This window comes from Bufo gargarizans, chromosome 8 (assembly GCF_014858855.1).
Source record: "Bufo gargarizans isolate SCDJY-AF-19 chromosome 8, ASM1485885v1, whole genome shotgun sequence".
In the NCBI taxonomy this organism is placed as follows: Eukaryota; Metazoa; Chordata; class Amphibia; order Anura; family Bufonidae; genus Bufo; species Bufo gargarizans.
In genome coordinates, this window is record NC_058087.1 from 190,026,475 (window position 1) to 190,043,652 (window position 17,178).

Consider the following 17,178-nt stretch of genomic DNA (forward strand, 5'->3'; position numbering starts at 1 on the left):
GTTTTGTGCGTATTATTGTCAGTCTGTAAAAGTGGCATACTACTTGGACAACATCGTTCCCAGCAGTGACCTGGGAGTCCAAGATGCATCCAGACATCCTCCCCATGCTGTTCCTGAACTATTTTGGTCGTGTTTCCGTCAAATTCTGAACTTTTCCTATGAACCAGGCACCCTCCCCTCTTCAGAGCAGGGGTGCCTGGTTTCATGCTCGGGTTCTCCCATTGACTTCCATTGTGCTTGGGTGCTCGGTAGAGCACCCGAGCATCCCGATGTGTTTGGCCCAAGCCCCCGAGCACTATGGTGCTCGATCAACACTAGTTCTCATATATAAATACTTCCATTCCTCCTTTTTTCAGGGGTGAAATTGCGTTCTGACACTACTACTCTTTTACCCTTACAGTTACAGTATTGTATGTCTGACAGACAGGTGACAGGCAGTGGACAAAATGTTTCTGTAGCTGGCAGAAGTAGCAGCAGAAGAAGGAGGGGTGGTAGCAGCAGTCACAGCGACAAGCCAGAGCTGCCAGTGTCATCCAGTAGTCGTGTTTTGACCAGCAACCCAGCGGTTCTTGAATGGTTGACTCAGTCTTCAACTTCATCTTAAGTGACATCAGAAACCCCCAGCCAGGAGTGGGTGGGTTCCTCTGACACCACGCTTAGTTGGTGTAAGCCATGTACAGGGGTGGGCTCCCCAGGATACAGCGAACTCACGAACAAGGAAAGCAACTCCGACACCAGCTTTTGCCAAAACAGAATTTTGCTAACATGTGGTACTGAACACAACCACATATGCTGAGAACATAAAAGAAATTTACATACACCCAGTCCAAAGGCTGAGAACCCTGTGTTGCACAGCATGGTGCCCTCTGATGGATAGTGGAGGAAATTTTTCCGGTAATTTACCTACTGGCGGGCACAACTAAAATTACCTTGCCGTTCCTATTTTTACCCTAAAGAAAACACAAACTATTGTTTGGGTGCTTATTACGGGCTAGCCTGCGGTGCAACACAACAGTTTACAATCTTACCGTGTTCCATAGTATTCCCCCTCCCATAACTAGTCTGGTAGCATGTGCCTGATTATTACTCCTGGGCAAAACGCTGAACTGGATAGAGTTCGTGGGGGTGTTTATCAGCTCTCAATATGCAATGCCCCTTTAAGTAATGGAGTCCTTGTAGTAACAGTAGCAACACTTTAGGCCCGACACAAAGCAGAGACCCTAACTAGCTAACTACAGGCCTGGTCTCAGTCTCTAGATGCCAACTCTGCAATGAGGTGCGTGCACGATCTTACCGACCCGGGTCTGCTCTGCATCCGCTGGTGACTCTGAACAGAACAAATGTCTCTCTAACAAGCATGCGGTACTACAGTGTATGTTGCTTTGTTCCTCTGCTCTCATCAGCATTCCTAGCAGCGATATTTCTTCCTCTGGAGAGGATCAGGGTCTTGGACACGATCAGCTTCACTTGGCTACAGCTTTGGTCATAGAAGGGTGCTACCACAGCTGGATGTCGAGGGATTCTCTCCTCACACAGTTGTGTTAGAAAACAGCGGCATCTTGTGGCCAAACAGCTGAATGTCAGTCCAGAACGTTTAATTTAATTCACAGTGTTCAAACAATGAGAGCTGTTTCCCCATCTCACATGGGCATGGCTAGGGAATAAGCTCCGTGCCCCCACCTGTCCTGAACCTGCCTCTTTCATCTGTTCCTTAGTCTCTGGAAGTATTGTATGCTGCCAGCTCGGCTCCGCTTTTCAGAGGACAGTCAGCAGCTACTGCCCACTGCTTCCTCCTGTAGGCGGGCAAGTAGCGGCAATGCGAGTCGCGTAGGAGCTGGTGTTGTGAGCGGTCAGGCACGTGGTCCTGAGACTGGTGAGGGTGACATCAGTAACGTGCAGACAGTAGTGGACGATGATGTGGCTGATCGCATGTGGGAGCGGGGTGAAGAGGGTGCTTCATCATCATCATCAGGAGAAGAGGGTGGAAGTTTGCTCATGAGGCAGCGGCTGAGCCAGCGTGGCCGTGAATCAGCAGGGTGGCAGCAGTGTAATGTCTGGAGCAAAACATGCCCTGGGTAGACCGCCGGCTACGAAGTACCCTACCTGTTCGGAAAGAACTAGCGGTGCAAGAGTTCATTGAGGCAGCTTTAACAGTCAGTCAGCATGGAGTGGTGTGGGGAAAATACCATACTTACCAGTGTGGGAATTTTTCATCAAGCCGCCAGAGGACGTCAGCGTGGCCATTTGTAAAATCTGTGGGCAGAAGGTGAAGCATGGCCAGGGTGCCAATGTTGGCCTGGGAAAACCGTGGCGCTTATGTAATGGTATGGCCTGACTCATCAACCGCTGCATCGCCAAGTGGCCTACACCCCTTCTCCAGCAGTCAAGGCTCCACCACTGAAGCAGCAGGGAGCTGTGTTTCCTTCCCATCATCTACTGGTGATTGCAAAAGGATGTGTGCACTTATTCAACGGCGCAGAAGCTGAACATGCTCCAGGCCAAGTTTATGGTACTACAGTCCCTCCCCCTTCCATGCGGTGGACTCTGCACCTTTCAGAGAACTGATGGCTTGTGCCGAGCCAAGGTGGAGAGTCCCAAGCTGTCATTACTTCTCCAAAAAGGCTGTATCAGCACTGCACATGTATGTTGAACAGAAGTTGGGCCAGTCCTTGAGCCTGTCAGTGTCTGCTAAAGTTTGCGGCAGCACCGACAGGTGGAGCTGTAACTACAGTCAAGGACAATATATGTCCTTTAAGGGCCACTGTATAAATGTGGTGCCTGCCCAGCTACACCAGCAACTTAGCCAAGTGACAGCAACTGCCGCCACCGCGCTCTCAAACTGTGAGTCTAGAGCCAATCTCCTCCTCTGCACCTGATTTGCCTGTGTGACCGGATTTACACCGGGGAGGAACTGCTCCACCTCCTTCAAGAGGAAATCAAATCCTGGCTCTCTCTCTTCGCCAACTGAAATTCGTAACCATGGTCACAGACAACAGGAAGAACACTGTGTCAGTGCTGTGTCTAGGAGGACTGATCCATGCACCCTGCATGGCGTATGTCTTTTAATCTGGTTGTAAAGCGGTTCCTGAAGTCTTCCACTCAACTGCAAGACATCCTGAAAATGGCCAGTAAACTGTGCATGTACTTCAGCCACTCCTACACTGCAAAACATGCCCTCCTTGAGCAGCAAAGGCAGAAGTGTTCCCCAACATCCCCTGATATGCAATGTTTCCACTCGTTGGAACTTCACCCTCCACATGTTGGACTATATGAGCAGAGGAAGGCCCTAAACTATTTCTTGATGATGCAGGCAGACAGGAGCACTACCCTGTGTAACTTCGATATTAGCCAGTGGCAGTTTATACGTGACACCTGCCGTTTGCTCAGGCCCTATGAGGAGGCCACTTTATTTGTCAGTCGCGAGAAATATGGGATGAACGATGTTATTCGACTCTTTCACGTCCTGGAGCAGATGCTGATAAATCAGGCTGGCCAAGGGACAGGAAACGTGGTGCCTACATCTCACGGCCACCTGAGCCATGTGGGGGCTGAACTGGAGAAGGAGGAGGAGGACATTCACACACAAGTAATGAATGCAGACACAAAGAGCTAGAGGGCAATGAGGAAAACCAGGCAGATGACCCTGACACACCGTGGCAGTGTGCAGTGACGATGGAAGCAGGAAGTCCCTCTGAGTCCCTTGCGCAAATGTCCAGATGCATGCTAAATTGCTTGCGTAGTGACAGCCGTATTATCACTATTCGGCAGAAGGATGACTACTGACTTTCCGCCATGTTAGACCCTCATTACCGCTCCAAAATGGGGGCCTTTTTTCCACCCACTGAGAGGGAGGATAAACTCAACTACTATCAAGACATCCTATGTAGTCAGTTGGCTGCTGACTATGAGCGCCATTGCCCATCACGAAGGTCTGAGCAGGGGGGCCCTCTGCGCTCACATTCCTCTGCCATGACTGCTGGAAGGGGGTGGGGGGCAGGAGCAGCACCAGCTCCATCAGCAGCAACGTAAGTCTGAAGTCTCTAATGAGCAGTTTTCTTCACCTGCCTACTGAAGAAACCATCCTCCAGTAGAAGCAGCAAGACATGGAGCAGAACCTGAACCAGCAGGTGGTGGCATACTTGTACTGCACCCTGCCGCCCCACATCCAAGATCCCCTGGACTACTGGGCAGCCAAACTTGATTTGTGGCTACAACTGGCAGTGTTTGCCCTGTAAAAGCTTTCCTGCCTGGCCTGTAGTGTGGCATAAGAAAAGGTGTTTAGTGCAGTGGGGGGCATAGTTACCCCAAGGAGAACTCGCCTCTCCACCCAAAATGTGTTGACTCCTCATGCGGTTTCCATCTCACCACTCTGTGACTTGGCCACTATGTTAACTCCTCATGCAGTTGCCACCCTCCCCACACTGTTACTCGGCCACTATGTTGACTCCTCATACGGTTGCCACCCGCTCCATACTGTAACTGGGCCACTGTGTTGACTTCCCATGCAGTTGCCACCTCACCACTCTGTGACTGGGCCACTATGTTGACTCCTCATATGGTTGCCACCCTCTCCATACTGTAACTGGGCCACTGTGCTGACTCCTCATGCAGTTGCCACCCTCCCCACACTGTAACTGAGTCATTGTGTTTACTCCTAATGCAGTTGCCACTTCACCACTCTGTGAATGGGCCATTGTGTTGACTCCTCATGCGATTGCCACCTCCCTACTCTGTGACTGGGCCGCTATGTTGACTCCTCATGTGGTTGCCACCCTCCCCACACTGTAACTGGGTTACTATGTTGACTCCTCGTGCGGTTGCCATTTCACCACTCTGTGCCTGGGCTATTGTGGTGACCCTTCATGCGGTTGCCACCTCCCCACTCTGTGACTGGGCCAGTATGTTGACTCCTCATGCGATTGCCACCACCCCACTTTGTGACTGGGACACTATGTTGACTGCTCATACGGTTGCCACCCTCTGCTTACTGTAACTTTGCCACTGTGTTGACTCCTCATGAGGTTATCACACTCCCCACACTGTAACTGGGCCACTATGTTGACTCCTCATGCGGCTTCCACCCTCCCCACACTGTAACTGGGCCACTATGTTGACTCCTTATGCATTTGCCGACTCACCACTCTGTGACTGGGCCACTATGTTGACTCCTCATGTGGTTGCCTACTCTCCCCACACTATTACTTGGCCACTATGTTGACTCTTTATGCAGTTGCCACCTCCCCACTCTTTGACTTCACCACTATTTTGACTCCTCATGCGGTTGCCACCCTCCATACACTGTAACTGGTCCACTATGTTGACTCCTCATGTGGTTGCCACCTTATCACTCTGTGACTGGGCCATTGTGTTGACTCCTCATGTGGTTGCCATCTCCCAACTCTGTGACTGGGCCACTATGTTGACTCCTCATGCGGTTGCCACCCTCCCCATACTGTAACTGGGCCACTATGTTGACTCCTCATGCGATTGCCACCTCACCACTCTGTGACTGGGCCACTAGTGTCCCTGTTTGACCTTTTTGACATCATAATTTATTTTACCCTTCTTCTGATCTGTCAGAAGGACGGAAAGATGATAAACACAATTGATCTTGTCTTTGGAGCATCCGTAAGCCCTTTATCACACGGTCCCTTTATAATCCGTAAGCCCTTTATCATCCGTAAGCCCTTTATCACACGGTATCATGAGCATACAGGATATGCTCATGATTTGGAAGCCAAAAGCAGGAGGGGGTACAAAACACAGAAGACATGCAAACTTTCCAATTTTTTGGGCCTTAGTAATACTGATAGATTACTGACCAAATGCTGACCAAGTGAAGGTGGATGCTGAAAAGACAGGATCCATTTTTGGGGGTTGTTGCTATGACGGATGAGAAGAAGGGAAAAATAATCAGTGTCATCAACACAAACTTACTGCTGACACCCTCTCCACTCTGTCGGTGGGGCTCTACCTGTCTCAGCATGTAACAGAACAGGTTCTGTAGACATCTATGTGGAATCAGCTGCCGACGGTGTAAAAGCAGTGCACTCTTTCACACTATAGTAGGATCTTGGGCCTCTGCATGGTTCTTTATACCTGATGCTAACATCAACCTGTAAGGCTGAGTTCACACTTCACTTATTTGGGCAGTTTTGGCCCAGTAACTGCCCAAATAAGAGAAGTGTGCAGTGATTCTAAGAGCGATACCTGTCATCTGCGTGTCATATGGACTCACAGTATTATTTCACTACCACAGCAGACTCCCTATGAGTTACTGGCACAGTGTTCTACACCGCTATACAGGCTCTCTGCAGCCGGGAAATAGATGATTTTTAACACGATTCATTACAAATAACTTCAGATTCAATCGAATATTTTTGGGAAAATTTGCTCATCTTTAGTCTTAACTATGAAAACAAGCAGTGTCTGATGTAATGGGAACATTAATTCAGCCAGCAAAGGAGGCAATATGGACAATCACAATACATTAGTAAGTGCCTTGTATTAACTTTCTCCCATTTGCTAAAGTGAGACAATCCCTTTATTACACTTTTATTAGTATCAGTTATGATTGCTACTACTATAACCTGCAGGAGATAGATAGATAGATATGAGATAGATAGATAGATAGATAGATAGATAGATAGGAGATAGATAGATAGATAGATAGATAGATAGATAGATAGATATGAGATAGATAGATAGATAGATAGATATGAGATAGATAGATAGATAGATAGATAGATAGATAGTAGGAGATAGATAGATAGATAGATAGATAGATAGATAGATAGTTATGAGATAGATAGATAGATAGATAGATATGAGATAGATAAATAGATAGATAGATAGATAGATAGATATGAGATAGATAGGAGATAGATAGATAGATAGATAGATAGATAGATAGATAGATAGATGATAGATATTATACATCCAGATATTGGCTTTGATCTTTACGCTGTGACACGAGTTTTGCCTCATTAAAAATAAAGTTCTGGAAACAAAGCTTGTGTCGTATCGGGAGAGACTAATCATTCCACTAATCATCCCTCGAGTGGCCTATTCTAATGTAACTCCGGGAAATCAGGCAGAAATCCTCTACTGAGATCAATTCATTAGCCGAAGAAGAAAAACAGAAGTGATACAGTCCTGCAGAGCGAGTGGTGTGGGAATACAACCTGCTCCACCTGCGGGAGCTCGGAGCTGAGTAATTGCCAAGAGCTTCTACTTCTCAGTTAACCGTTTTATCTACTCAGTGAATAAACAGTACTGAGTTATAACATTACAGTGGAGGCCTCCTGGTCCTGGAGAATCCATGGTAATCCAAGGACTTGAGTCGCTTCCTCCTGTCCTTGTCCCAGAAATTAAATTCAACCTTTCTTTATCTATATCTGTTTTTCAGACAGTGGTAATGGTGGCCATGACATATGTCGTTGGGTGAGGACAGTCCTTTTTGTTAGGTAGGACTCACCTGTTATCTGCCGTGATCTGAGAGGTAACCTGGCAGCAGCTGTTTAATTTCCCTGCAGCACCACCACAGGTGAAATGAAGTACTACAAGGTTATTACAATCAACGGCCTCGTAAAGTGTGGATCACAGGGTCGTGGTACAGTTGCAATAAGAAGGATTCCCTTTCAATGATGGTGACTTCCCCGTCATCAAATTGGTTAAGGAAGGCTACACTAAACACTTACCACAGCCTTACAATAATGAGGTTCTGCCACCAGGTGGCGCCGTGGCTTTTTAGATACACATAATGAACTGTACAACAAGTACCTCATACACAACGCTACTGTTCACGTGGACCATTCCAGCCCATGTACCAGGAACTCCGTCTAGATCATAAATATAAGTTGCAGTTATCTGTTTATTCAAAAGGGGGCACTACTCCACCACCTTAAAGACTCGCCTTTTAACACACAGATATATTGGGTCCTCCAGAGGGAGACGCTCTTTGTAGCAGCTCTCAACCACTATAGACAGCCAGTGGTTGCAGTAGTTGGTTCTTTCCCTTGAATCACACCCTAGACTCTGGGGTCTCCTGCCTGGTGGTGGCTGGGATGCATTTGATTGTGAATGGGTAGCAGGATGCAAGGCAGGAGAGCAGTGGACCGGTTCAGATAGGAAGACCAATGACCAGGCCAATAACAGTCCCTTGAACAGTCACTGTTCCGAAGTGTTTCGTAGAGTAGTCTTTTCCCAAGGGCTGTGTATAGTCTCTTTCTATAGATACAAGAAATCTTTCCAAATGACCAAAGGCGTGGAATCACTCTTAAAGAGGTTATCCAAGAATTGATGGGATTATCCAGAAGTTACCTATCCCCAGGATAGGTCATCATTATCACATCAGTGTGGGTCCACATCCAGACATCCCCACCGATCAGTTGTTTCAGGGAGCCTCTGTGCTCACCAGGCTCCCAGCAGTTTACCAAGTGCCATGCATTGTATAGTGGCTTGGTATAGTGCTGGCTTGGTATTGCAGCTCAGCCTCATTGACTAGGCCATGTGACCGATGTACGGTGAAGTACCATGGTCTAGGATGAGACCAGCTGCCCAAGGAGCTCCAGCCTCTTCTAACAGCTAATCAGCAGGAGTCCTGGGTGTCGGACCCCCAACGATCTGATATTAATGAGCTATCCAGAGGATACGTCATTCATATAAATTCCCCTTTAATGTCTATCTGCAATGCCCAACTGCGGGGCGCAGTCCTTGATCCAATGGCCAGACCATCTCAGTAGTGTGGTGGGCGGCAGAAGCAATATAACCCAAACCACATGCAGGAAAGTCTACAGCCACATGCACGCATTACCTTTACTATCCCTGTGTAAGAACTGTCCCTTAAATTTGGTCCTCAACCTTCGGTAAAAGTTCACTGCTTCTTTCCCTTGGGGGTTGGTTCTTAGCAAAGTTTCTTTCCTAGCAGCTTTCTCTTACAGGCCAGGGGAAAATGTGGCAAGCCCAGCACCAAGCAACAAGACCGCCAGTCCCTATTAGTGACTCCCTTAGCTTTCCACTGCTGGCCACTCCTCTCGGTGAACTGAAGCTTTTATTTAAATAAAGGTTTGATTCTCAGGAACGCCACAACCTATTTTTACAATACAGGTATTATTTTAATCAGCAGGGCCAACCCTACCAGACAGTATGCCTGCATTAATAGGATTGATCCTGCTGATAGGTGCTCTTTAAAGTCAGTCACGCAGTCCACTTATGAGAAATATCTGTATAAACATGGTCTACACCTCCACGCCAACTCTGTTTGACCCATTCTTACATAGTTCAACCTACTAGACACACTTGGGATGCCCACGTCCATGACCAGCAAGCCACCCATGGCTATCTATGCCTCAACAACACTTCCTACCAAATACGGGCCTAGTTGACAACAAGCCAGCCTTGGGTGCTTTCATCCTCACACCCCACTGCTGGTAAGCTGAACCTCTACCACCTGGGCACCAGACGACATCATGTCATGAACTATCCAAGTCTGTGGGTCAGAATCTTCACTCCTAAGCCAGAAGTGGCCCAAGCAATGAGTCATTTCACCATTATCTCCCATGACATTGTGCAGGCCTTGCTTGGCAACCCCTTTGGGGTAAATCCCTTGATACTGGGCCTCCAAATAAATATGCAGACGACCCATATGGCAGCTTCTTCGCAGGCCTAATGTCTCTCTTTTCACCTCAAAACTCACAGCAGGCAACCACATCAGTTTTATTTTTTTCTGGATGACTGGTTGCATGCACACATATGCAATGGCGGCAAAAACACATCTTTATACCCATTCTTCACTGCACCATGACATACCAGACGCCACAAGCACCTCCCTTAATAGCTTAATATTTACTCCCCTTACATCCCAATCATAGCACCTTCATGCAACTTTGTAAGAGTCCCACTGGTTCACAGGGTATTTCTACCTTAAACATTGATGGCTTGTCCATGAGATATGGGCCCCTACCTATTTTGGGGAGAAAAAAATACCCCTATACAGGGATCCTGACTTCACTGCAGGGGAATCACCAGGCCACTACCTCCAGGGGTAGTCACTATGTGATTGACAGCTGACCCACAGGGGCCAGAGATACCGATGCAGGGCATCATGGGATCAGGCAAAAACTGTACTCAGCAACATGCTGAGGTCGGGGCAGGCAGAGGACGATAAATCCGATAAAAAGTCTGAGGTCGGGGAAGCCAGTGAAGGGTCAATATGGAGGTCAGGCACAGCTCTGTTTAACACAGTGATGGCTAACCTCCAGCACTCCAGTATGCTCCATTCATTTCTATGGAGTTCTGAGAACAGCCAAGCAAGTGTACTTCTTGGGATTCGTAGTTTTACCACAGCTGGAGTGCCGGAGGTCAGCCATCACAGGTTTAGGCAGTGAAGGGTCAGAGTCCAGGAATCAGGCAAAAGTCAGTACACAGGACACAAGACACCTTTGTAGGGAACTAGCAAGCTAAGTAACCTATTGCTCAGGCATCTTCCCATAGGGGAAGTTGCCTTAAGTACCCAATGTTGACCAGCCATTGTACCCTACAGGCCAAGAGAAGAGACCTGCCGACAGGAAGTAGGCTGCAGCCTACTGAAAAGTGCGACAATGGTGACTCTGGTGGTCAGGAATGGCACACGGCAGCAGGGATAGGACAGCGGGTCCAAGCTGCTGGAAAGACAGACGTGGCATGAGAGAAGCGGCACCCGTGCCCAGTCAGGAGAGCAGGGCAGTGGTGGGCATGGGCCATCAATGTATTGATTACAATGCCCATTGGAGTTTCCACCCAGGTTGGTAAACAACCATGCATAACATAAATCTCAATTCTTATGCAAGACTGCATTATTTCCTGGTGCCCTCTACTGCTATTTCAGTGTGCCAGTATTCACTGTAGTTTTGGGATTGTATTCACAATACAGGCGGCTAGGAACAATAGAGAAATTAAGCCCTGTTCAGATAAGTCGGGGTTTTCAGTGGACTTTGCTACAATGTTCCATGAAATGATTTTAGAAAGAAATGCAAGAAGATTCCTGGAGGTCATAAACTACGGAGGAAACGTGCGAGAAGAAAGCAGCTATGTGAGCAATAAAGCTGTAAAGGATCTAGAAATAACAAAGCAGTTAAATATTATACAGACCGCGCTCACACCTACTGCAAAACCTCCAGGGGTGTGAACTGTTACTGCATGCTTCACATCTATAATGGGTGGATGTGTGGTGGTACACCAGCATTGGCACAACCTAACTATTCTGGACCCCAGTGCAAAATTTGTAACAGGTCCCCACACATTTATAATACTGATGTCTAGGTCCCTTAGTTCCAGTGAAGGCAAATCTTAATTCTTAAGGATACCAAGACATTGGAGTCGAGATAATGGTATGCTTCCAACTTTGTGGGAACAGTTTGAATAAGGCCCTTTGCTGTTCCAGCACAAAGCAAGCTCCCTAAAGGCATGGTTGGGTCAGCTTGTTGTAAAAAAAAACTTGAATGTCCACAGTCCTCACCTCAACCCATCCAACACCTTTGGGATGAACTAGAACATAGATTGTAATCTAGGCCCTCTCAACATCAGTGTCTGACGTCACAAATGCCCTTCTGGATGAAAGGGTAAAATTTCAACAGACAGACTCCAAAATCTTCTAGAAAGCCTAAATAGATAGGTTAGAAAGGTTAGATAGATGGAAAGATAAATAGATAGATAAAGGTGCCTGTGTAAAGGTGCCACTGATTACCCAAAACGCTTGTTCATTGAGTAGTAGGATCGTTGGTGCGGTCAACAGTACTGTGCTGCTGGCAAACAATGATTCAGTATGGGGACGAGTGATGGCATTAGCGATCGCTCCTCCCCATACTGTGGAGGAGATCGCTGCATGTAAAAGCGACGGTGTCTTTCATTGAGGAGCAAGCGATTGTCTGGAAGGAACACTTCGCGGAGAAGTGTAAAGGAGTCCTTAGGTTTGTTGGTACCATGTGCAGTAATGGCTATGGATGCTCTGTCCCTATAGTCTATGAGCTACCAATGTGGAAAAAACACCAAAACCAATTGTGGGATTGGAAGTGTGTGCTCCAGATACACAATTATCTATCTACTAAATCTACACGTACATCCATAGATCTGGACTCTGCTCTCCACGTGACTCAGTAGGCGTGAAACTCATAAACAAAATATCTAGTTGCTGTAACATTACTTTTATTACCTGCTCAGAATACAGAGCAGCTCCATTCAATCTCTGAGCTGTGCACATTGTCTGGACTACCTCTGATCTCAAGTGTTCCCTGCAAACTTCACTTTCCCCTTGACCAAGGTCTAAGATGGAGAAAGGTGAATCTGGAAAGAAAGATGCGATCTACTGCACCTACTGTGTCCAGTCACCAGTGCCTGCCACAAGAACATGTCTGCACTGCGAAGCTTCTCTTTGTGAAGAACATATTAAAGTCCACAGTAAGGCTACGGAGCACATCTTGGTGGAACCCACCACTTCCATCAAGGACATGAAATGTTCCATCCACGATAAGGTCATTGAGTTTTGCTGTTCCAATGATGGAGCCTGTATCTGTGTGTCATGTTGTATCATCGGAGACCATCGAGGTCACAAGGTGGACTCACTCAAAGATGCCTTTGAGAAGCGAAAGGCAAGTATTAAAGATGCCTTGGATAACTTGGCTTTGGAAAGTGAAGAAAATGAGAAAGAACTTGACAGACTATTAAAGAAACGAGACAACATGAAAGGAGCGACCGCGGGGGTCACAGAAAGGGTGGCTGCCCTTTTTCGAGATATAAATGAACAGCTGGAGGCTCTTCAGGCCAGGGCCATGAACGAGGTCTCCAGGCAGGAGCAGAAAGTTATATTCCGAGTCAATGGTTCGACTGAACAACTTGAAAAAAAGAAGGATGAGCTCTCGAAAAAGATAAATCACCTCAAGGAGCTGCGCAATGTTACCAATCCATTAACGGTGCTGAAGGGAACATCTCATGAAGTGGTCAAGCGTAGAAGTTCTCAAAGAGCCAGTGAAGGCGATAAAGATATTCAAGTATCTACAAGTGTAGATGAGGGCCCCATCTCCCTCATCCTACACATAGGGCTCCTAAACTTTGCAGAAAGCCTGCAGGATCTCAAGGCCTTACGACAGTTTACAGGTCTGAAGAAGACAAACATCACGTTAGATGTGAACACCGCTCAAAATAAAATTATCATATCCAGCGATCTGAAATCCGCTTCTCACTCCACAACATCTCAGAAGTATCCGGAAACCCCTGAGAGGTTTAAGTCATGTCAAGTCTTGAGCACCAATGAATTTACCTCTGGACAACATTACTGGGAAGTGGATGTGAGCGAAGCCAAGAGGTGGATTGTTGGGGTAGCCTTTAAGAGCATTGAGAGAAAGATCGCTGGTAACGAGTCATTTCTCGGATACAACAATAAGTCGTGGACCTTATTTTTCCAAAAATTTCTTGGAGTCTCTCACAACAATATACAGAACACAGTAGTCTCGGATTCCGTAGTGCAAGGAGTTGGGATCTACCTCGACTATGATGCCGGGTACCTGTCCTTCTATCAGCTGAACCCCACCAGACACTTGCACACCTTCACCTCCACCTTCTACGAGCCTCTACTTGCCGCGTTCTACATATTTGACAATAGCTGCATTAAAATTAAAAGCTAAAGGGAATATTTAGGTGCATGAGAATCCAGAACTTCCAGGACTCTTGACCCTTTGAAGGATCCTTTCACTTGATGCATTTGTGTGTAGTACATCAGCAGCACAGGAGGACTACGGTATAGGTATTTACCACTGCTATGTACTTTATGTCCTGGTTTATGATATACTTTAGCCTTATCTATGGGGCTCCTAGGCCCCTTTTATGAATATTTTTAACTACTGAATGGAAAGATTTTTTTTACTATGTTTGTGACTTATTTAACCTGCCACACTAGGTAGTTATATAACCTGTATGAGAGGTGTGGTATCTATTATGGCTGGTCTGTAACTCTCAATCAGAACAAGATGTTAGAACATCTCAAGAAAACTTGGCTACGTAAGAAAGTGTTGAAAGAATATGATCACAGTGCAAAAATAATACTGCCATACAATGCCTAAATTACAGTGTCATACAATGCTCCTATAACAGGACCTATTTTTGGGAATTCAAGATAAGCAGTCAACCCTGCTAAGGGTCAGAAGGTGGAGGCTACTAGTGCCACTGGGGCATTTGCCCCTTTTGCCCTCTAGTCTATATTATTATAGCCCTACTATCAAATCCTGTTGTGTCTCTAAGCTTTAGCAACGTTGTATAGCGCCACAGACGGGTGTCTAAAATATCCTCTCCATATGATGTTCCTCTTATGGGGTCACATTTAAGCAGTTGTGAGGACAGTGGTTGAATCCTGGTGGAGCTGGCTAGTCATTATGGATATTGTGGCTTTCTCTGTTATGGGGGCACTGTAATGGACACTGGCTTATATGACCATACTAGTTTGCTTTATTACGGGGGCACAGTGGGGCAAGTAAGGGGGGGCATATTAAAAATTCTCTTGCAGAATCTTCTCTATTTATTATTTAAATGGATTTTGGTGAGTGGGCATAAAGCTCACAAACGCAATCAACACAAAACACAGAAAAAAACTAATGCAAGCTCAATAAACATGTAAAAGAAAATACAAAGACAGCAACACGCGAACATGAATAGACAGAGACACATTAAGAAATAGCCAAGTTTTGCCCCTCTGCCCTTTCCTATAGGCATACCTTCAAGGGAACTGGGGGAAGGGCACTAGGGGACTCTTTAGCACAGGAGAAGACAACGTTGTTCTTTGGCACCAGTAGGGGGCCCTAATTTGATTAATCCACTGAAGCCCCCTCCCCTCTATCTATTTTTGCCACCTGGATCCACATGATTAATCTCACAAGATTTCTAATCAGCTCCGGAATCCTTCAGACTTACTTTTGTGAATTTTTTGTCAGATATAAAATAATTAAAAAAAATGAAAAATCTAAGAAATCAACCAAAAGTAAAAAAAAAAAAAAAACATTAAATTTCAAGAATTACAGAAATGTTTGACCGGATGACATTGTGATTTATTGGTGTATAATACACGGCTGCGTGCCGACCGCTGACCGGTGTCCTGTTGTTTCTTCTTACTCTATGTACCACGGTTAGTCAGTAGTTCTCTGACCTGTCAGCCATGTTCTCTATTATGGGGCACTGAGTGGGTCTGTAATGATCTAAAGGCAGGTTTATCATAGAAGGTGCAAATGTTTCCTAGAATACTCTCCAATCCATAACAAGTCCACTCGCAAAGGCACAATCTCCATTATCACAAGTGTAATGCTTCTGAATGACCACTAGATGGCAACAGAAGAGAATATAAACTTGTACTAGTCATGGTCCATATCCAACAAGGAGGGGCGGGCTTGGCATTTCTGGGGCCCCAAGCTAAGCAATGTATTGGGGTCCTAATCAGGACAGCTAGACAGGAATTGCTATTCCCAGCAGTGGTTCACTATGTATACACAACTGCATCTTTATCCTTAGGCCGCAGATACAGTTGAAAGTTATGGCTTGGGCAGATTCTAGCTTTCCACTGCCTGAGGCGGAAACTGAAATGGCGCCCACGCCCTCGTGTCTAATTCTCAATCCAACCCCTCCCTCAGCCCTACTGCTAAAAGCTTATTTGCATTGGACATTACATACAGCACCACACACCTCTTCCATCCAATGACGTCGCCTCTGATGTAGACGTTCTCTTTCCTAATTTTTTCCATTCAGCCCAGACCGCCATGACAAAGTATTCCAGCCGCGTCTTGTCTCTGCAGAGTTTGACACACAGACATCTTAGGTTTCTCACTTTTCCATCATCCTCCCCCTCCTGGTGACCCAACATTGTCATCCTGCTGCTACCCCCAATACTGTGCCCCCAATACCCCCAAATACGATACTGCAGAAATAACAGTGCCATACAGATAGCCCCCCAAAGTGCTCCCAAAAGTCCCACCAGTAGTAATAATTCTACTCGATTAGTCTGTAAAGGAGCCCAGTGGGGTTTGAGTGGTGATCAGGACCGCCACTGCCAACGAGGTACCTCCTAGAGAAACAGAATGGTCTACATATTATTATCTCATGGAGCATTGCTACGTTTACAGTCTATGTATGAACATCACTAAAGCTAGTTAATACAGTGCCTTGAAAAAGTATTAATACCGCTTGAACTTTTTTCACTTTTTTACACCCACAAAATGAAATGTATTTTATTTGCGCTTCTATTTGATAGACCAACACAAAGGAGCAAATATTTGTGAAGTAAAAAGAAAATGATAGGTGGTTTTCAAAATTTTTTATAAATAAAAATGTGGAAAGTGAGGCGTGCATTTGTATTCAGCCCCCTGTACTCTAATGCACCTAAATAAAATCCAGTTTGACCAATTGCCTTCAGAAGTCACCTAATTAGTAAATAGTCTCAGGATAACTACAGCTGTTCTGTGAAGGCCTCAGAGGTTTCTTAGAGAACATTAGTGACTAAACAGCATCATGAAAACCAAGGAACACACCAGACAGGTCAGGGATAAAGTTGTGGAGAAGTGAAAAGCAGGGTTAGGTTATGAAACAATACCCTAAGCTCTGAACATCTCACGGAGCACTGTTCAATCCATTATCCGAAAATGGAAGTAGTAAGGCATAACTGCAAACCTAGGAAGACATGGCCGTCCACCTAAACTGACCAGGCAAGGAGAGCACTAATTAGAGAAGCAGTTTAGAGGCTCATGGTCCCTCTGGAGGAGCTGCAGAGATCCACAGCTCAGGTGGGAGAATCTGTCCACAGGACAACTATCAGTCGTGTACTCCACAAATCTGGTCTTTATGGAAGAGTGGCAAGAAGAAATCCATTTTTGAAAGCAGCCAGAAGAAGTCCCATTTGCAGTTTTCCACAAGCCATGTAGAGGACACAGCAAACATGTGGAAGAAGGTGCTCTGCTCAGATGAGACCAAAGTTGAACATTTTGGCCTAAATGCAAAACGCTATGTGGGGCAGAAAACTAACCCTGAACATTACCTTGAACACACCATCCCCACTGTGAAACATGGTGGTGGCAATGTCCTGCTGTGTGGAGGCTTTTCTTCAGCAGGGACAGGGAAGCTGGTCAGAGTTGATGGGAAGATGGATGGAGCTAAATACAGGACAATCCT

At 46.1% G+C, this 17,178-nt stretch overlaps 1 protein-coding gene across 1 annotated transcript; it reads left to right on the forward strand.

Annotated features, from left to right (window-relative positions):
- The first annotated feature begins 12,305 nt into the window (after positions 1 to 12,305).
- LOC122945522 (tripartite motif-containing protein 16-like) lies at positions 12,306 to 13,658 on the forward strand. The gene has a single exon (XM_044304586.1). It carries the CDS (start codon positions 12,306 to 12,308, stop codon positions 13,656 to 13,658), a length of 1,353 nt encoding a protein of 450 aa, XP_044160521.1.
- The last annotated feature ends 3,520 nt before the right edge of the window (positions 13,659 to 17,178 follow it).

Coding starts and splice junctions, on each gene's coding strand:
- LOC122945522 (XM_044304586.1), top strand. CDS start 12,306: ATGGAGAAAGGTGAATCTGGAAAGAAAGATGCGATCTACTGCACCTAC.